A 17,039-nucleotide genomic window follows, 5' to 3' on the forward strand; every position below is an offset into this window, starting at 1 on the left:
TACCATACTGTACACGGACAGCAACATAGCACACCACTTTAAGGTACCATACTGTACACGGACAGCAACATAGCACACCACTTTAAGGTACCATACTGTACACAGACAGCAACATAGCACACCACTTTAAGGTACCATATTGTACACAGACAGCAACATAGCACACCACTTTAAGGTACTGTACTTACTGTACTCTGTACTGTACATGGACAGCAACATAGCACACCACTTTAAGGTACTGTACTATGTACTGTACACAGACAGCAACATAGCACACCACTTTAAGGTACCATACTGTACACGGACAGCGACATAGCACACCACTTTAAGGTACTGTACTTACTGTACTCTGTACTGTACACGGACAGCAACATAGCACACCACTTTAAGGTACTGTACTATGTACTGTACACAGACAGCAACATAGCACACCACTTTAAGGTACTGTACTGTACACAGACAGCAACATAGCACACCACTTTAAGGTACTGTACTGTACACAGACAGCAACATAGCACACCACTTTAAGGTACCATACTGTACACGGACAGCAACATAGCACACCACTTTAAGGTACCATACTGTACACGGACAGCAACATAGCACACCACTTTAAGGTACCATACTGTACACGGACAGCAACATAGCACACCACTTTAAGGTACCATACTGTACACGGACAGCAACATAGCATACCACTTTAAGGTACCATACTGTACACGGACAGCAACATAGCATACCACTTTAAGGTACCATATTGTACACGGACAGCAACATAGCACACCACTTTAAGGTACTGTACTTACTGTACTCTGTACTGTACACAGACAGCAACATAGCACACCACTTTAAGGTACTGTACTTACTGTACTCTGTACTGTACACAGACAGCAACATAGCACACCACTTTAAGGTACCATATTGTACACTGACAGCAACATAGCACACCACTTTAAGGTACTGTACTTACTGTACTCTGTACTGTACACAGACAGCAACATAGCACACCACTTTAAGGTACTGTACTTACTGTACTCTGTACTGTACACAGACAGCAACATAGCACACCACTTTAAGGTACTGTACTTACTGTACTCTGTACTGTACACGGACAGCAACATAGCACACCACTTTAAGGTACCATACTGTACACGGACAGCAACATAGCACACCACTTTAAGGTACCATATTGTACACGGACAGCAACATAGCACACCACTTTAAGGTACCATATTGTACACGGACAGCAACATAGCACACCACTTTAAGGTACCATATTGTACACGGACAGCAACATAGCACACCACTTTAAGGTACCATATTGTACACGGACAGCAACATAGCACACCACTTTAAGGTACCATACTGTACACGGACAGCAACATAGCACACCACTTTAAGGTACCATACTGTACACGGACAGCAACATAGCACACCACTTTAAGGTACCATACTGTACACGGACAGCAACATAGCATACCACTTTAAGGTACCATATTGTACACGGACAGCAACATAGCACACCACTTTAAGGTACCATATTGTACACGGACAGCAACATAGCACACCACTTTAAGGTACCATATTGTACACGGACAGCAACATAGCACACCACTTTAAGGTACCATACTGTACACGGACAGCAACATAGCACACCACTTTAAGGTACCATATTGTACACGGACAGCAACATAGCACACCACTTTAAGGTACCATATTGTACACGGACAGCAACATAGCACACCACTTTAAGGTACCATATTGTACACGGACAGCAACATAGCACACCACTTTAAGGTACCATGTTGTACACGGACAGCAACATAGCACACCACTTTAAGGTACCATACTGTACACGGACAGCAACATAGCACACCACTTTAAGGTACCATACTGTACACGGACAGCAACATAGCACACCACTTTAAGCTACCATACTGTACACGGACAGCAACATAGCACACCACTTTAAGGTACTGTACTGTACACAGACAGCAACATAGCACACCACTTTAAGGTACCATACTGTACACGGACAGCAACATAGCACACCACTTTAAGGTACCATACTGTACACGGACAGCAACATAGCACACCACTTTAAGGTACCATACTGTACACGGACAGCAACACAGCATACCACTTTAAGGTACCATATTGTACACGGACAGCAACATAGCACACCACTTTAAGGTACCATATTGTACACGGACAGCAACATAGCACACCACTTTAAGGTACCATATTGTACACGGACAGCAACATAGCACACCACTTTAAGGTACCATACTGTACACGGACAGCAACATAGCACACCACTTTAAGGTACCATATTGTACACGGACAGCAACATAGCACACCACTTTAAGGTACCATATTGTACACGGACAGCAACATAGCACACCACTTTAAGGTACCATATTGTACACGGACAGCAACATAGCACACCACTTTAAGGTACCATGTTGTACACGGACAGCAACATAGCACACCACTTTAAGGTACCATACTGTACACGGACAGCAACATAGCACACCACTTTAAGGTACCATACTGTACACGGACAGCAACATAGCACACCACTTTAAGCTACCATACTGTACACGGACAGCAACATAGCACACCACTTTAAGGTACTGTACTGTACACAGACAGCAACATAGCACACCACTTTAAGGTACCATACTGTACACGGACAGCAACATAGCACACCACTTTAAGGTACCATACTGTACACGGACAGCAACATAGCACACCACTTTAAGGTACCGTACTGTACACGGACAGCAACATAGCACACCACTTTAAGGTACCATACTGTACACGGACAGCAACATAGCACACCACTTTAAGGTACCATACTGTACACGGACAGCAACATAGCACACCACTTTAAGGTACCATACTGTACACAGACAGCAACATAGCACACCACTTTAAGGTACCATACTGTACACGGACAGCAACATAGCACACCACTTTAAGGTACCATACTGTACACGGACAGCAACATAGCACACCACTTTAAGGTACCATATTGTACACGGACAGCAACATAGCACACCACTTTAAGGTACCATATTGTACACGGACAGCAACATAGCACACCACTTTAAGGTACCATACTGTACACGGACAGCAACATAGCACACCACTTTAAGGTACCATACTGTACACAGACAGCAACATAGCACACCACTTTAAGGTACCATACTGTACACGGACAGCAACATAGCACACCACTTTAAGGTACCATACTGTACACAGACAGCAACATAGCACACCACTTTAAGGTACCATACTGTACACGGACAGCAACATAGCACACCACTTTAAGGTATCATACTGTACACGGACAGCAACATAGCACACCACTTTAAGGTACCATACTGTACACGGACAGCAACATAGCACACCACTTTAAGGTACTGTACTTACTGTACTCTGTACTGTACACGGACAGCAACATAGCACACCACTTTAAGGTACCATACTGTACACGGACAGCAACATAGCACACCACTTTAAGGTACCATACTGTACACGGACAGCAACATAGCACACCACTTTAAGGTACCATACTGTACACAGACAGCAACATAGCACACCACTTTAAGGTACCATACTGTACACGGACAGCAACATAGCACACCACTTTAAGGTACCATACTGTACACGGACAGCAACATAGCACACCACTCTAAGGTACCATACTGTACACGGACAGCAACATAGCACACCACTTTAAGGTACCATACTGTACACGGACAGCAACATAGCACACCACTTTAAGGTACCATACTGTACACGGACAGCAACATAGCACACCACTTTAAGGTACTGTACTTACTGTACTCTGTACTGTACACGGACAGCAACATAGCACACCACTTTAAGGTACTGTACTTACTGTACTCTGTACTGTACACGGACAGCAACATAGCACACCACTTTAAGGTACTGTACTTACTGTACTCTGTACTGTACACGGACAGCAACATAGCACACCACTTTAAGGTACCATACTGTACACGGACAGCAACATAGCACACCACTTTAAGGTACTGTACTTACTGTACTCTGTACTGTACACGGACAGCAACATAGCACACCACTTTAAGGTACCATACTGTACACGGACAGCAACATAGCACACCACTTTAAGGTACCATACTGTACACAGACAGCAACATAGCACACCACTTTAAGGTACCATACTGTACACGGACAGCAACATAGCACACCACTTTAAGGTACCATACTGTACACGGACAGCAACATAGCACACCACTTTAAGGTACCATACTGTACACGGACAGCAACATAGCACACCACTTTAAGGTACCATACTGTACACGGACAGCAACATAGCACACCACTTTAAGGTACCATACTGTACACGGACAGCAACATAGCACACCACTTTAAGGTACCATACTGTACACGGACAGCAACATAGCACACCACTTTAAGGTACCATACTGTACACGGACAGCAACATAGCACACCACTTTAAGGTACCATACTGTACACGGACAGCAACATAGCACACCACTTTAAGGTACCGTACTGTACACGGACAGCAACATAGCACACCACTTTAAGGTACCATACTGTACACGGACAGCAACATAGCACACCACTTTAAGGTACCATACTGTACACGGACAGCAACATAGCACACCACTTTAAGGTACCATACTGTACACGGACAGCAACATAGCACACCACTTTAAGGTACCATACTGTACACAGACAGCAACATAGCACACCACTTTAAGGTACCGTACTGTACACGGACAGCAACATAGCACACCACTTTAAGGTACCATACTGTACACGGACAGCAACATAGCACACCACTTTAAGGTACCATACTGTACACGGACAGCAACATAGCACACCACTTTAAGGTACCATACTGTACACGGACAGCAACATAGCACACCACTTTAAGGTACCATACTGTACACGGACAGCAACATAGCACACCACTTTAAGGTACCATACTGTACACGGACAGCAACATAGCACACCACTTTAAGGTACTGTACTTACTGTACTCTGTACTGTACACGGACAGCAACATAGCACACCACTTTAAGGTACCATGTTGTACACGGACAGCAACATAGCACACCACTTTAAGGTACCATACTGTACACGGACAGCAACATAGCACACCACTTTAAGGTACCATACTGTACACGGACAGCAACATAGCACACCACTTTAAGGTACTGTACTTACTGTACTCTGTACTGTACACGGACAGCAACATAGCACACCACTTTAAGGTACTGTACTCTGTACTGTACACGGACAGCAACATAGCACACCACTTTAAGGTACTGTACTTACTGTACTCTGTACTGTACACGGACAGCAACATAGCACACCACTTTAAGGTACTGTACTTACTGTACTCTGTACTGTACACGGACAGCAACATAGCACACCACTTTAAGGTACCATACTGTACACGGACAGCAACATAGCACACCACTTTAAGGTACTGTACTTACTGTACTCTGTACTGTACACGGACAGCAACATAGCACACCACTTTAAGGTACCATACTGTACACGGACAGCAACATAGCACACCACTTTAAGGTACCATACTGTACACGGACAGCAACATAGCACACCACTTTAAGGTACCATACTGTACATGGACAGCAACATAGCACACCACTTTAAGGTACTGTACTTACTGTACTCTGTACTGTACACGGACAGCAACATAGCACACCACTTTAAGGTACTGTACTTACTGTACTCTGTACTGTACACGGACAGCAACATAGCACACCACTTTAAGGTACTGTACTTACTGTACTCTGTACTGTACACGGACAGCAACATAGCACACCACTTTAAGGTACCATACTGTACACGGACAGCAACATAGCACACCACGTTAAGGTACTGTACTTACTGTACTCTGTACTGTACACGGACAGCAACATAGCACACCACTTTAAGGTACTGTACTTACTGTACTCTGTACTGTACATGTACAGCAACATAGCACACCACTTTAAGGTACCATACTGTACATGTACAGCAACATAGCACACCACGTTAAGGTACTGTACTTACTGTACTCTGTACTGTACACGGACAGCAACATAGCACACCACTTTAAGGTACCATATTGTACACGGACAGCAACATAGCACACCACTTTAAGGTACCATATTGTACACGGACAGCAACATAGCACACCACTTTAAGGTACCATACTGTACACAGACAGCAACATAGCACACCACTTTAAGGTACCATACTGTACACAGACAGCAACATAGCACACCACTTTAAGGTACCATATTGTACACGGACAGCAACATAGCACACCACGTCACCCCCTTTACAACCACACATATATGTGTGGGTAATAATGTGTTTTTAAAATGCAAAGTGTCCATGGGCTCCATGATGTCATGGACACTGGGCTCACTTTACTTCCTGGACTACATGACGGAAGATTAGTGAAGGAAGTGTCATGGTCACGTGACTGTGCTGCGCCATGACACTTTCATGGGAGCCAAATCTCGCACCGGAGGTTACATGGTACAAAGCAGTGAATGGAGCAAGCTGGACCAGCTCATAACAAACATTATTTATGAACCATTGAGACCTTGAGTCATATAATCGGTTCAGCCATATAATCGGTTCAGCCATATAAAGGAAGACATAGCACAGCTTGTTTTCTAATCGCTTGCTTTTCGATGTGCACAGAGTGCACAGTACATCATTTTATTTGAGGATTTAAACGGCAGCAGGTATCGTTTCTGTTCCGGGACCGGGGGTATCGCGATATTTGGCTGCCAGACAGGAAACGGTGGACAGTCTCGCGATACTTGGCACGTTCAGAAACATACTTTTTGCTCTTTAGATACCTCTATAAAATTACACAGTGTACACATCGAAAAGCAACACAGCAGACATAATGTGTTATATGTCTTCTGTTATTTGCCAGAAGCGATTACTTTACAAAAGGTCTCAGTCACTCAGAAATAGTGTTTGTTCATGAGCTGGTCACAGAGCTCTCATTGACTCCAGTGCATTCTGCCGAACTTCCGGATGCAGCTTGGCTCCCATGGTGCGACGAATCTGCCGTCTAGCGTCTAGAATTGCGTGATAGCGAAAATGACGTTGGTGACTTTACCTCCATTTCATATACCTTGGACTACATGTTGTCTCAGTAAGACAGCCCTCCCCTAACCGCAAGGAGGAGCAGCTAGTGCACCAAAGCATTATGGTAATTGTAGTCCAGGAAGGAAATGAGCCCAGTGTCCATGACATCATGGAGCCCATGAACATATTACCCACATAAAAACCCCAGGAAAGTGTTTATTGTCTCCCAAACCTGATTCAAATAAGATCTGGTTGCAAAAGGGGTCAAGTGGCCCTTCAAAGGTATATTCAGCGATTTAACTTAATTTAAACATCACTGCTTTTTTTTAAATAATCATCCCTACTAGAGTGCTGGCCATTATAAGGAGTTCCTCCCTGTCCCCAGTTAACCCCTGCGGTCAAAAAACATAATCTTTCGTTTTTGGCTAGAGGCGCGTGCGCACGCACGCACGCACCCACGCACACACACACACACACACTAAGTAAGTAAGTTCTGGAGCTGTAAAAATGTTTATTTTTGTATTTATTTTTTTCTTCTGTCATTTCAGCACTACTTCCATTTAAAGTGTGGCCTTCCTGATGGGGACATGTACCTCTACAATAAACCTGGTGGACAAGGCACAGGAGGCAAAGGTACGCTGTCTGTCTGTATGTCTGTCTGTCTGTCTGTCTGATTAATTATCACTCTCGCATGCACACACACACACACACACACACGCACACAGAGCAAAAATGCTACTTCTCATCCACAGTCCCCACATAAAAACATAAGTCAAAACAAGCAAACTGTACCTTGATTGCATTAGGATGCAAAGCATTAAAAACATGCATATACACAAGGAAAGTGCAAAGGTGTAAAGTGCATCTATATAATTTAGCGTGTTTTGAAGGGCAATATTGAAGGGCGATATCAAATCAAACTTTATGTATAAAGCACAGTGCAAGTACAAGTCAAAAAACATATAGCATCAACAATACGATCAAATAAAATAAATACATCAATATCAAGCAGGTACATATGGATATAATTTAAGACACTAAAATAAGAGGTGATCAAATAAAAGATTGGAATTAAATTAGGCTGTGATTAAAAGCCAGGTCGACAAAATGGGTCTTAAGCAGAGACTTAAAAGTCTCAATGGACTCAAATGGATCTGATGTGAAGAGGAAGGCTATTCCAGAGCCTAGGGGCAGCCACAGCAAAAGCACGGTAGCACGGTTTTAAGTAGGGCTGTTGTGACCGGCTTATGGTGTTCAAGAAGTTCTGCAAAGTAAGAGGGGGCCAGCCCATTGAGGGATTTAAAAGCAATTATCAAAATCTTTAAATCAATCCTAAATTTGACAGGGAGCCAGTGGAGTGAGGCCAAGATAGGGGAGATATGGTTGCATTTTGTTGTGCCTGTGAGGAGGCGTGCAGCAGCATTTTGTACTAACTGCAGTCGTCTGACCAAGGACTGGTTGATGCGAGAGTATAAAGCTTCATGGTGACAATTATTTTATGTATGTATTACCATGTTTTTGTTCTTGCTTACTGTAAGTCGCTCTGGAGAGCGTCTGCTAAATACCTACATTGTAAATCATTGCGTCCTCTGTGTGCTCCCGCCAGGTATCGCTTGCATCGCCATGTCATTTGTGGACTCCCAGGGCTGCCCTCTCCAGCAACAGCCAGTAGATGGCGCCAGCGGTGTGCCACAGAGAGCAGCAGTGGAGCCCTGTCCCGTCCCTCTGACGCCCCAACACTTTGACCAGCTGACCACCGTCAACAAGGAGGAAGCCCACCACCGCTCTGGCAACGGTAACAACAACAACAGCAATAATAACCAGACAGTGGCCTTGTGGTTAGAGTGTCCGCCCTGAAACTGGGAGGTCGGGGTTCGATCCCTGGCCAGGTCATACCAGAGACTGTTAAAATGGGACCGAATGCCATCAAAGGGTTGGATTGGGGGGGGGGGGGGGGGGGGGGGGGGGGGGGTCAAATCTACTAGTCAAATGATTGCTGCACGGCTGTGGCTCACCGCTCCAAGGATGGGTCAAATGCAGAGAACAAATTTCACTGCGGTAACGTGTGTGACAAATCGTATGACTTTCACTTTGAATAATAATGCTTTAATTATGTTGCACTTTTTGAAGTAATCAAAGTCTCTTTACAAAACAACTTTAGGAAAAACTAGTTGAAAGGCTAAAAACTATGGACACGGAATTTTGCCAGAAAATATGTTTGAGGGGAGCTAGCCCCTCCTATGTCTAGCTTTGAAGGTTTGTGTAAACACAAGGATTGCCATAACACAAACATTGAATGTCATTGACAAATGAGTGGCCAGTTTTGAGTGTTTGTGTAAACGCAAACATTGAAGACGAAGGTGAGGCCGCAAATTGTGATGACCGTAATGAGATGATGAATGATGATACTGTAAGAGATTTCTTTTTGTAATGAGCGTGGTTAGCGATTCAGGGAGTGGAGCAAGGCTACACACCCTGCATCACTACTTTGACTTATTTTTACAAAACAAAACAACGTTTGGTTTTAACACCAAAAACTGTCCCTTACATCACTGAGGACTAGGACCCTCCCCTCTTGGGATGCAGCTTACATTTAAGCCTTTAAGGTCTTAAATGTCCTTAATTTGACACTTCACTGGGGACCATCTTATTTTTGGAAGTCCAGGACATGCACATAGGTTGGTTGTGAGAGGCTTCCAACAACTTAAGTTGGGATGCCAAAAAAGTGAGGCTTGTGAAATTCTGTGCAATCTCACATTGGTATAGCCGCCAAATTACGGCCAAGACGCTGTTACTTGTTTGTACCCCTTAAGGGTGTCTGGGTATTTGTCCAAGATTTGTTGACTGCATTCAGTATGGCACCTTGTAAATATCTGTGTCCTTGTATTGTACCTCTTATGTGGACATAAGTGTGTGTGTGTGTGTGTGTGTGTGTGTGTGTGTGTGTGTGTGTGTGTGTGTGTGTGTGTGTGTGTGTGTGTGTGTGTGTGTGTGTGTGTGTGTGTGTGTGTGTGCGCGTACAGAGGCTCAGCTGCGTGTGCGTTTTGACATCTGGGAGCAAGGCAACATCAGCCCCTCCCAGCTCAACGACAAGCTGCGCGCAGCCCTGAGACACGCCCTCTGTGATGTCATCATGGAGCTGCGAGTCCTGACCAATCCCCTGTGTCTGGACGTGGCATGTGACTCCACCAGAACTCCCAGAGAGGAGTCTAAAGGTAAATGTTTTGTGTCGATTGATGGATGGATGGATGGATTAATTAATTGAATACTGCAACTCAGTGGTTTTCAACCCTTTTTCTATCAAGGCCCATTATTTATTCGGCATTTGAGCCACAGACCACCATTTGATGAGATTTAGGGCTCCATTTTCGTCACCGCTAAACCCCTTATCCCTAAACTATTTTTTTTTACTATTTTGAAAAACATTTTTGAATAGTTCAACTAGCCAATCTACATTGACACGGTGTGAGCGTGTAGACTGGCCATTTTAACTATTCAAAAATGTTTTGCAAAAAAAAAGGAAAATAAGTTTAGGGATAAGGGAGCGGTGACGAAAATGGACCCAAAACACACGAATATGTTGTTGTCGTTGGATATGATTTCATGATTTACAGGCTTTAGTTTAGACATGTTGACTACATGTTGTCTTAGTAATGCGGCATCCAGACACATCGAGTCACAAAGATGCAAGTTGCCGCGAGCGGCAGGAGTCTCGTCCTGGTTTTTAGACAGCTGGTTGATGGAAATGAAGCTACACCCACGCGGCAAAATACTGCGTCGGCCAGAAAAACGGAAATGCCTGCCCTCGCAGCAAGTGGAAGCCGCGAGCGAGCTTCATTTTCCATCCACCAGCTGCCTATAAACCAGGATGAGACTCCTGCCGCGAGCGGCATTTGGCATCTTCGGGACGCGGCTGTGTAGAAGCGCTATAAAACAGCCCTCCCCCCTATGCACAAGGAGGAGCAGTGCACCAAAGGATTATGGGAATTGTCGTCCAGGAAGGAAGTGAGCCCAGTGTCCATGGGATTATGGACTTTGAGATGCTAAAATATCTAAAAAAAACACATTATTATACCCACATAAAAACCCCAGGAAAGTGTTTCTTGTCGCCCAAACATCATTAAAGGTATATTCAGTGATTTCACTTAATTCAAATATCACTTATTTTTTTGTTTTGTTGTGATAATCCTCCCTACTATAGAGTGTGCTGACCATATAAGGAGTTCCTCCCTGTCCCCAGTTAACCCCTGGGGGTCAAAAAACCTTAGGTTTCGTTTTTGACTCTCTATCCTGATTGGACGAAAGGCTGGGTCCCACAGCCAAAAACGAAACCTAAGGTTTTTTGAGTGAAATCACTGAATATACCTTTAAAATAAGGTCTGGTTGCAAAAGGGGTGAATTGTCCAGTCCCTTTTTGTGTAGGACACACTTAACACTTTGTGAAAAGAGCACTAGATTTGCCCGTAAACCTCGAGTTTAGCAGGCATATACAGTAATATACAGGTGTGATGGTACAATTCGGGAGTTTACCGGAGTTTGTTGGAAAGTTTAACGGGAGTTTCCTGTAATATACACATCCGTATTCCATGCTTTTTGCGCAGTGTAACGTGTGTGCGAGTGTGTGGCGGCTCCTTTCACACTGTTTCACAAACATGTTGCTAGGACTTGGCCCTAGCAATATGTTTCAGTCATGAGATTGTATTTAGCTTTAATCCGTGCCATGTCTGATGTGTAAAAGTGCTGAGCCCTCCGCCAGAGGTGAAGGAGGTGAAGGACAGCAGCCCCCGGCAGCGCAGTGGCTCTCAGGTGTTCAAGAGCACCCCCTCGCCCATCACCTTACCCCAGGCGTCCCCTGGCAGCACGGCCCCTGTGGGGCCCCCGGAATCCACCACCCCCACCGGCAAGAGCACCCGACGCAGCTTCTGGGAGATACTGGTGAGTGATACTTAGTTCCAGTAGGTTCTCTAGATTTTTTCCTAATGCCAAGGACCCCCATACTGGTACAGTATGTATTTGTGACCGTTTCTTTAACTAATTTAATTTGTTTTTTCATGTCATATGAAAGCAGGGAATCATAGCTTCAAATTGACATATTGGTTGTTCAGCCTATGGACTATAGCAGGGGTTTTCAACTGGTGGTCCGCGGCCCCCTGGTGGTCCGCGGAGGTACTGCTGGTGGTCCGCAGCCAGGCATTCAGAAGTTATATTTTTGCCTTTTTTTTCTTTACTTTATTTTTTTACCTTTCTAATATATAATATAAAACTTATTTGCACTCTTTTTACTTGTTTGTAAATAATAATAATAACTTAAGTCAAATCTAGTGCTCAAGGTGTCAAATAAACAAAACAAAAAAAGCTGACGGAGCCATCAGATGCTGCAGCAGAACAACCATCCTGCTCTTCCACCCAACGCATGCATGCTTACCGTGCTTTCTGCCCAAGGCAAGCACGGTAAGACGTTGCCATAAATTATTCATTCAATTCATAATAATACGTTTGGGAAAGTCAAATATCCCTGCCATAGAGTTATAATATCTGCCGCGGATCGATTGAATAGTCTCACATAATACTATATATAATAGTATTCACTATTTCAATGTGCAACTTCTCAGTCTATTGTTGCCGAAAAGGCAGAGCTACAAGCTCACAACGTCAGGGAATGTTCCCGTTTTAATCAATGAAGGGAGGCTCCACTGCCCACATTGTGTTGCGTTAAAGTGACGGTACACAATGAACAGTTCCCTCTGTCTGTTAGAAAGGTACTGTATAAGGCCTATAGTAAAATGTAGTGCAGGTTGTAGGTTGGTTAAAATAAAGAGAAGATTATTAAAATAGAATAAGATAAAAATATATATTCTGTTTCTGTGTGTGTGCGTGGGGGGGGGGGGGGGGGGGTTGTCAGAAACAAACCTACTGTGACTGTCAAATGCACCAAGTGTCAAATGTGTCTTCAGTGTTTGGGTGATTAACTGAAATGGATTATTATTTTGAGACTTATTTTGAGTCCTGCTTAGTACAAGTAAAAAACACTTTAGTAAAACTTTTGATAATAAAATACTTTAAAACATTTTCTTTTGTCCAGCTCATGAATGTAGCCTGTAATAGTGTGATTAGTGAGTAACAAGTAAGAAGAAAACAAAAACAATCTTAACCCATGGTGCATGAATGCCCCACCACTATTGTGTCGGGTGGGTCCATAGATCTACGATGAACCCACCCGACACAATAGTGGTGGTCCCCAGGCTGCTCCTAGTCAGAATGGTGGTCCCTGGATCAAAACCAGTTGAAAACCCCTGGACTATAGAGTAATGTCTTGCAGAAAACAGTGAGTTGAGAAAACAGGCCTGAAAGGTTCACTTCTGTGGACTCTAACATTACACGTTTAAAGGTGATAGAGACAAGTTTCCAGTGTTTGTACACAGAAGTGAGTGAGTGTTTCCAAACAAATGTCAATCTAGCTCCACCCTCCTCCCCCCCTCATTCTATTGGCTGAGCCAGGTCACTTCAGGCTATGGGATTGTTGTTGCTGCTGGGACGGACGCTATGGATATTGCGCTCGTATGGCTAAATATGACATTAAAAAATTATACATTTCTATCGATATCTTAGTTACAACAATGACATTGAGTTGACATGTTTTTTTAAGGGTAACTGTAGCATAATCGCAATATCACACCGAGTCCCGCAAATGAGGAAGTAGGAAGTAGAGGAGACTCACTGGCTCTCAATTCAATTCTCTTTTATTTGTAATCGTGCATATAAAACATATTGCCCCTCAAATGCTCCAGCCACTACAGCATCGTTCATGTGAACTACTCTGTCCACGGTTATTCATTGCAATGAAAACAATCGCTATGGTGATCCACGACGGCTAGCCTGTCACCGTTGGCGAGCACGGGTTGAATGCACGCTTCAAGCCGGCCGGCAGGCAGTCACCGCGGTGGTGGCTGGTGAAATACTATTACTCACTTCCACAGTCCACTTCCACCATTTCAACAAATAAGCACATACAACCCACTCCACATGAACGATATTGATGTAGGCCTAACCAGAATATTTTATTGGGGTCCGAGTCGTTCTGTGACTAAGGATCATCCGAGTTCTGAGGGGTGCTTGCTGCTGGTGTTGTTCAGTTTCACACCACCCAACCATGCACTATACATAGCGATTCTCATCATTTCAATAGGCTTACATATGAAATCATAAACATACTATTTCACATGAACAATGTTAGTGAAACTAAGATATGGGGATAATATTATTTTCATTATAATACTACTGGGTTGAACACACCGTCACTGCCTCGCTCTGCAATTGGCTAAAAGTTTAAATCCCCTCCGACGTCCCGAGTAGTAAACTGTAGTGGATATAAACAGTGCATTCAGCCACAGATGGGGGCAAAGGGGGTGTGTGCTGTTGCAGGAGAACACCTCAGCATCATAATATAGGGAAAGATAGAGGTGGAAAAGGCCAAACAAATACATTTATATATATATTTTAGATTTTGGCTGAAAACTTGTCTATATCACCTTTAAGCATTTATTTCATATTTACATGTTGATTTCAGACATGCTCTATCCCATGCTATTAGCTCATTATGGGTAATAAATAAATCCAGTTGTTCTCCTATGGTGTAAAGCTGGAGGCTGCACGATGGCGGTCAAATCTAGTCACATATGTTGGTCGCGGACCCACCCCATGTGAAAAGGCTCTGTGCCAGGGGGCACCCAGAGAGAGAGAGACGCATGGACCTCCACTACATATTTTTGAACAGTATCTTCTCTCTTTTTTGAGTGGTGCAACCACTCCTACAACCAGGAATGTCCGTATGTATCATGTATCATGTATGTATCATGTATCCGTCATGAGCACGAGTGGTGTGCGCATGCGTGAAACCAGCAATGGCCAGCAATATCCGTGCGTGTGTGTACAATGCGCGTGCCTGCACAATGCGTGCCTCACATCTTGTGCTAAATAAATAGCGAGAGAGGGAGAGAGAGAGAGATTTTTTTATCTGACTAGACCGGTGCCTGGCTGTAGAGCAGTAATGGGTTTTTTTTTTTTTCACTGGTGAGCACCTGTGGTTATTTCTTTGTACTCGATCTACAAGCCCCCAGTAATTCGGAGGACCCCCTAGGGGACATAGACCCCTTGCTGAAGACACCTGATACTCTGAGGATCCCCTGTTGAAGACCCCTGATTCAGATGTGGTGTTTTCTTTTCTTTTTAATTTATGTGTTTTTTTTTTTTGTTTTCTTTTGCAGAGCAAGCCAGACTCCTCCTCTGAGCTGGGGAGTCCAAAGACCACGGACGACATTGTGCAGGAGAGGGGGGAGGAGGGCCGCAGTGCCGTGCGCCGGAGGCACAAGACCGAGAGCGTCAAGCAGCCGTGGAGCCACGAGAGAGCCATGGCTGTGGAGCTGGAGCAGATTCACAGGTCAGTGGAGCCTGCAGGAGAGAGAGTCATGACTGTGGAGCAGATTCACAGGTCAGTGGAGCCTGCAGGAGAGAGAGTCATGACTGTGGAGCAGATTCACAGGTCAGTGGAGCCTTCAGGAGAGAGAGTCATGACTGTGGAGCTGGAGCAGATTCACAGGTCAGTGGAGCCTGCAGGAGAGAGGGTCATGACTGTGGAGCAGATTCACAGGTCAGTGGAGCCTGCAGGAGAGAGAGTCATGACTGTGGAGCTGGAGCAGATTCACAGGTCAGTGGAGCCTGCAGGAGAGAGAGTCATGACTGTGGAGCAGATTCACAGGTCAGTGGAGCCTGCAGGAGAGAGAGTCATGACTGTGGAGCTGGAGCAGATTCACAGGTCAGTGGAGCCTGCAGGAGAGAGTCATGGCTGTGGAGTTGGAGCAGATTCACAGGTCAGTGGAGCCGAGAGTGGAGCAGATTCACAGGTCAGTGGAGCCGAGAGTGGAGCAGATTCACAGGTCAGTGGAGCCTGCAGGAGAGAGTCATGGCTGTGGAGCAGATTCACAGGTCTGATGATGTTCCCATCCAATTCACCATTTGTCAGCCTTCTGATTGGTCCCCGACTGCCCTGGTTCCACCTTGTTTATGTTGAATTTGCTAAAACATTTTTTGGGGGGAAAAACTAAAACCATGCTGCACCTGTGATGTTCCTTTTTACTGACACCAAGTTTAAAATAAGAATTGAATGCACAGACTATCAACATGAAGCAACTGAAAAACACGCTATTTCAATGGTAGTGGATGAAGAGAAAGGATTTTTGTCCAACCACGAAACGGCAACCAGGGGCGGGACTTGACAAAGTTTGAATAGGGCAGTGGTTTTCAACCTTTTTCATATCAAGGTCCATTTTCTTTCAGCATGTGAGCCAGGGCCCCTCAGCTAAATTGGTTAATCAAATTGTATTGTATTGTAAATGTATTGTTAGTCTAAATCAGTTCAACCACTTTAATACAATACATTGGCACAGCATTTTTAAATATGTTCATATTTTTAAACAACCCAATCATTGCATGAGGGTCCAGGGCAGAACATGTTATGTTATGTATTTAATATTTTTCTAACTATTTGTCTAATAAGAATTTCAAGTGATTTTGTGTTTAGGATTTGAAGTGTTTATAGTGTGTAGTAGACGCTTTTGTCATATTGACGTGTGGTGTTCAGGTTTGTATTTGTTGGTGTTTGTGTTTATTAGGAGACAGTTGTCTCAGTTGGAGGAGGGAGACGCCGGTGCATTGCATCCTGTCTACCAGCTCACCTGCCAGCCTTGGATCACATTCATGGCCAACCTGGGTGAGTTTCACACATGAAACATGACAATAGGCCCTATGCACAGCAGCCATATTGGGAATAGATTTGATGCTAATAAAGGCTCTGTTCCATTCTGGTGCAGGCAGTGTTAGGGTGCAGATGCCGTGCA

The 17,039-nt window shown here is 44.3% G+C and overlaps 1 protein-coding gene across 1 annotated transcript in view; it reads left to right on the forward strand.

Annotated features, from left to right (window-relative positions):
- The window catches only part of szt2 (SZT2 subunit of KICSTOR complex), a 181,611-nt gene that overhangs the window by 109,805 nt on the left and 54,767 nt on the right, over positions 1-17,039 (forward strand). Inside the window, exons 53-58 of the mRNA XM_083766835.1 lie at positions 7,695-7,779; positions 8,753-8,941; positions 10,170-10,361; positions 11,885-12,081; positions 15,411-15,583; positions 16,815-16,912. Coding sequence (XP_083622961.1) covers positions 7,695-7,779; positions 8,753-8,941; positions 10,170-10,361; positions 11,885-12,081; positions 15,411-15,583; positions 16,815-16,912 — 934 coding nt within the window. The remainder of the gene's footprint in view (positions 1-7,694; positions 7,780-8,752; positions 8,942-10,169; positions 10,362-11,884; positions 12,082-15,410; positions 15,584-16,814; positions 16,913-17,039) is intronic.

This window comes from Protomyctophum parallelum (genome assembly GCF_964188405.1).
Source record: "Protomyctophum parallelum genome assembly, chromosome: 6".
Classification (NCBI taxonomy): Eukaryota; Metazoa; Chordata; class Actinopteri; order Myctophiformes; family Myctophidae; genus Protomyctophum; species Protomyctophum parallelum.